Source organism: Myotis davidii, unplaced genomic scaffold (genome assembly GCF_000327345.1).
Source record: "Myotis davidii unplaced genomic scaffold, ASM32734v1 scaffold6, whole genome shotgun sequence".
In the NCBI taxonomy this organism is placed as follows: Eukaryota; Metazoa; Chordata; class Mammalia; order Chiroptera; family Vespertilionidae; genus Myotis; species Myotis davidii.
In genome coordinates, this window is record NW_006383011.1 from 4196222 (window position 1) to 4200044 (window position 3823).

The 3823-nt window shown below is 32.3% G+C and overlaps 1 protein-coding gene across 9 annotated transcripts in view; it reads right to left on the reverse strand.

Moving 5' to 3' along the window:
• The window catches only part of EHBP1 (EH domain binding protein 1), a 310384-nt gene that overhangs the window by 52894 nt on the left and 253667 nt on the right, over positions 1-3823 (reverse strand). For 6 of the 9 annotated variants that reach the window (XM_006778555.2, XM_015557897.1, XM_015557893.1 and 3 more), the window contains one exon: positions 1071-1178. The exons of the other annotated variants lie outside the window; for them this stretch is intronic. In XM_006778555.2, coding sequence (XP_006778618.1) covers positions 1071-1178 — 108 coding nt within the window. The remainder of the gene's footprint in view (positions 1-1070; positions 1179-3823) is intronic. 9 annotated transcript variants of the gene reach the window in all.

Sequence of the window (3823 nt, forward strand, 5' to 3'; positions counted from 1 at the left end):
AGGGAAAGATAAATATTAAGGACTTCAATTCCTTACCTTTAAATCTGGAAAATAACTAAGACTTTTTATTGCTATAAGAATTCAATTCAATAAGCATTTATGGAACCCCTCTGGTATATAAACTTTGTATAGCTATCTGCTGTTGACTTACATGAACCACTCATCTATTAAACCATAGTATGTTTATATTTAAAAAATAACTTAAAAGGTCAATAACCAATGTGATTATTGGTATAATATTTATTGATATAAGACATGTGATCAATCCAATAGCAGTTTATATAAGCAGTTTTCAAATAAAGTGTCTTATTATAATCAAGTATGCATAAATTAATTTGTCAGTAGTAATATTTAAAAAAAAAGAAACTAAAAAAGAGAATAAAACACAAAATCTGCAATATAATATTACAATTAGGATAGTCAATTCTAACCAAGTCAAAAAATCTGATTTACATTTGAAGTATTCCATAGGTACTACATCTATACCTTACAACATTACACCAAAATATTTAGGCTAAGAAGGGAACCAATTATTGAATGCCTACAAATTATATCATACAACATCAAATATAAAAGTGAATCTCAGTCCTGGCTGGGTAGCTCAGTTGGTTACAGCATCATCCCAATACGCCAAGGTTGTGGGTTCAATCTCTGGTCAGGGCACGTACAAGAAGCAACCAACGAATGAATGCATGGATGGGTGGACAATAAATTGATGTTTCTCTCTGTCTCTCTTCTGTCTCTCTCTCTCTCTCAAATTATTCAATAAATCTTTTTTTTTAATTTAAAAAAGTGAATCTTAGTAAGAAGAGAACACAACAAGCTACAATTTGTTTTTCCAATTTTATTGCTGATTTTAACTAAACCTAAAGCAAAATAATTACAAAATTGATGGAAGGTGGATTTAGTGAAATGATTTGTGAGGACATAGGGTGTAATAAAACTACAAAAAAACTTATTATCAAAAAAAACCAAAAAACTTATTATCACAATTAATGAGATAATAATAAAAATATAATGATAAAGTTTGCCATGCAGCAGGACACAAAATATTTATAATTTGAAATTACCGGGAATATCAAGGTCATTTTCTAAGTTAGTAAGTTCATCTCCATCTCCTACAACAAAGCCTTCAGGAATCTCCTCGTTAGTATCTATCTCAATATTATCATTTTCATCTGTAGGAACATGTAGCAATAATGTTAGTATATTGTATATTATTTGTTTTATATTGTTTGTCCAAAACACTAAAGAAGGAAAAAACAGTATTTTTATTAGTTATTCAAATTTAAGTCTGACACAGATCAGCAAGTTAAAAAATCAGTTTTAAGTCACTCTTTCACTATTGGATTAACATTTATATTTTAAATTCATATGTCAAAGATGAATTGTCACATCAAAGCAGATGCAAAGGTTTTGACAATTTGCCATATACTGTCTCTGAATCACTGAGCTCACTGAGTTGCTATATTTTAAAAAGTACTCTATTAGTGATCACTAATAATGGCATACAAAAATAAATTGGTTTGGTAACAAAGTCATCAAATAATATTTCTATGTTTCACATTTTTATCCTTTATTAGATATAAATGGTAAAGACACAAGTAATTCTTTAAAAATTTGTAGCTATATTTAAATCATTTGTATGAAGATGAATGCTTTTGTGCTTTTAATGAAATACTCGAGGCCCAATGCACGAAATTGGTGCAAAAGTAGGCCTTCCTTCTCTGGCTGCCGGTACCAGCTTTCCCCTGGCACCCAGGACCCGGGTTTCCCTCGAAGACCCAGCTTCATCCGGAAGGTCTGGTCTAATTAGTATATTATGCTTTTATTATTATAGATTATCATAAAAGCATTACAGATAAATTAAAAGACAAAATTAAGACTAGAATAGACAGTACCTTTATGCAAAAGAAAGTTCAGAAACAACACAGTACATTGTGGAAGAATTAATACTGGAAAAAACTGTTATTATTCAAAATTAAATACAACAATAGTGTGAAGGCCTGACATAGGGCAGGGGCTGGGAGGAGGGAGCAAAGGTTGGGAAAATGGGGGACATCTGTAATACTATCAACAATAAAGTATATTACACACACACACACTCATATATACACACACATATATATATACCAAAATACACACACACACACACACACACATATAGTTAAATACATAAAATAAGAAAGTCTTACATGATTTTTTTTACACAGTAAAATGTTTTAGATCACAATTTATTAATTGAGTCTTTTTTTACATTAAAGATTTCTATTATATGTTTTTTCCTTTCTAAGTCCTAGTAATAAAAATTGGTTAAGTAATTTTGATATTTATACATTTAAAAAGGCATAGCAATGATCTGATTTGCATATTAGGGTAAAATTTCAATTCTGATATTGACAGGCAGTGTAACCTTTTGGAGAAATATCTGCCTAGCCCCAGGAGTTAAAGAATATCCCTACTACTCTACAGCTTATTTTTTAATCGGGCAGCATTAATAATAGTTTACATTTATTGAAGACTTCCCATGTACTGTATAAGCTGTTCACAAGAACACAACAAAGAAGAAAAGATTGAGAAATGCCTCCAGGGAAAAACATTGCTAAATGTGTATAGGACCCTAAGGCATTATATTTGGGTATATTATTTAAGTATAATCAACTATGCTTAGCACAACTATTTGATTACTTTCATAAAAGTCAACATCTTCATCTTCATTATCCTGAAGGATTCTTCTCTAAAAAATTTTATAGTAAACATAAATGAATAAATATTTCTAAATGCTAAATAATTGTTCAGAACACTTCCTCGTATTATTGCGTCAGAAATAGTTTACTATCAATAGTTTTTAGAGTGGCATGCCTGCCTGGTTTGGCTCAGTGGATAGAGCGTCAGCCTGCGGACCGAAAGGTCCCAGGTTCGATTCCAGGCAAGGGCATGTACCTTGGTTGCGGGCACATCCCCAGTAGGAGGTGTGCAGGAGGCGGCTGATCGATGTTTCTCTCTCATCGATGTTTCTAACTCTCTATCCCTCTCCCTTCCTCTCTGTAAAAAACCAATAAAATATATTTTAAAAAAATAGTTTTTAGAGTGGAGTACTTTGTTGTTGCCAACTAGTCTCTATTTATTATTACTGACCATAATTAATTTAGAAAGCATAAAATGCAACATTCATTCATTTATTTAAGAAACTTCCACTATATACCAAATCTGCAATTTATTTATTTATTTATTTAAATATATTTTATTGATTTTTTACAGAGAGGAAGGGAGAGAGATAGAGAGTCAGAAACATCGATGAGAGAGAAACATCGATCAGCTGCCTCCTGCACATCCCCCACTGGAGATGTGCCCGCAACCCAGGCACACGCCCTTGACCGGAATCGAACCTGGGAACCTTCAGTCCGCAGGCCGACGCTCTATCCACTGAGTCAAACTGGTTTTGGCCACATCTGCAATTTATAACACACTGCTGGATGTTGAGGAGATACCAAGTTGTATTCCATTCAGGTGACTACAATACTATGTAGGAGAGATAAGTGTTATGGAATAAAAATTAGGTGCAGAGCAAATTCTAAAGATGGAAAGATTATCCTTTGCCAATAGTAGTAGGAATTGTTTCGTGTGAGCACTAACCTTTAAATTGGGTCTTAAGAAATGTACAGGACTTTAAAAACATAAAATATAGAAGAGGTAAGTTTTTTAAAATGAACATATCTTGAACTGTGTTTTATGCAACAACCAAAATCCCTGCTGGTGTGGATAATAAATGGTATGATTTGTATATTTAAAAAAAAAAAGGTACAATTGAGAGAAGGGCACA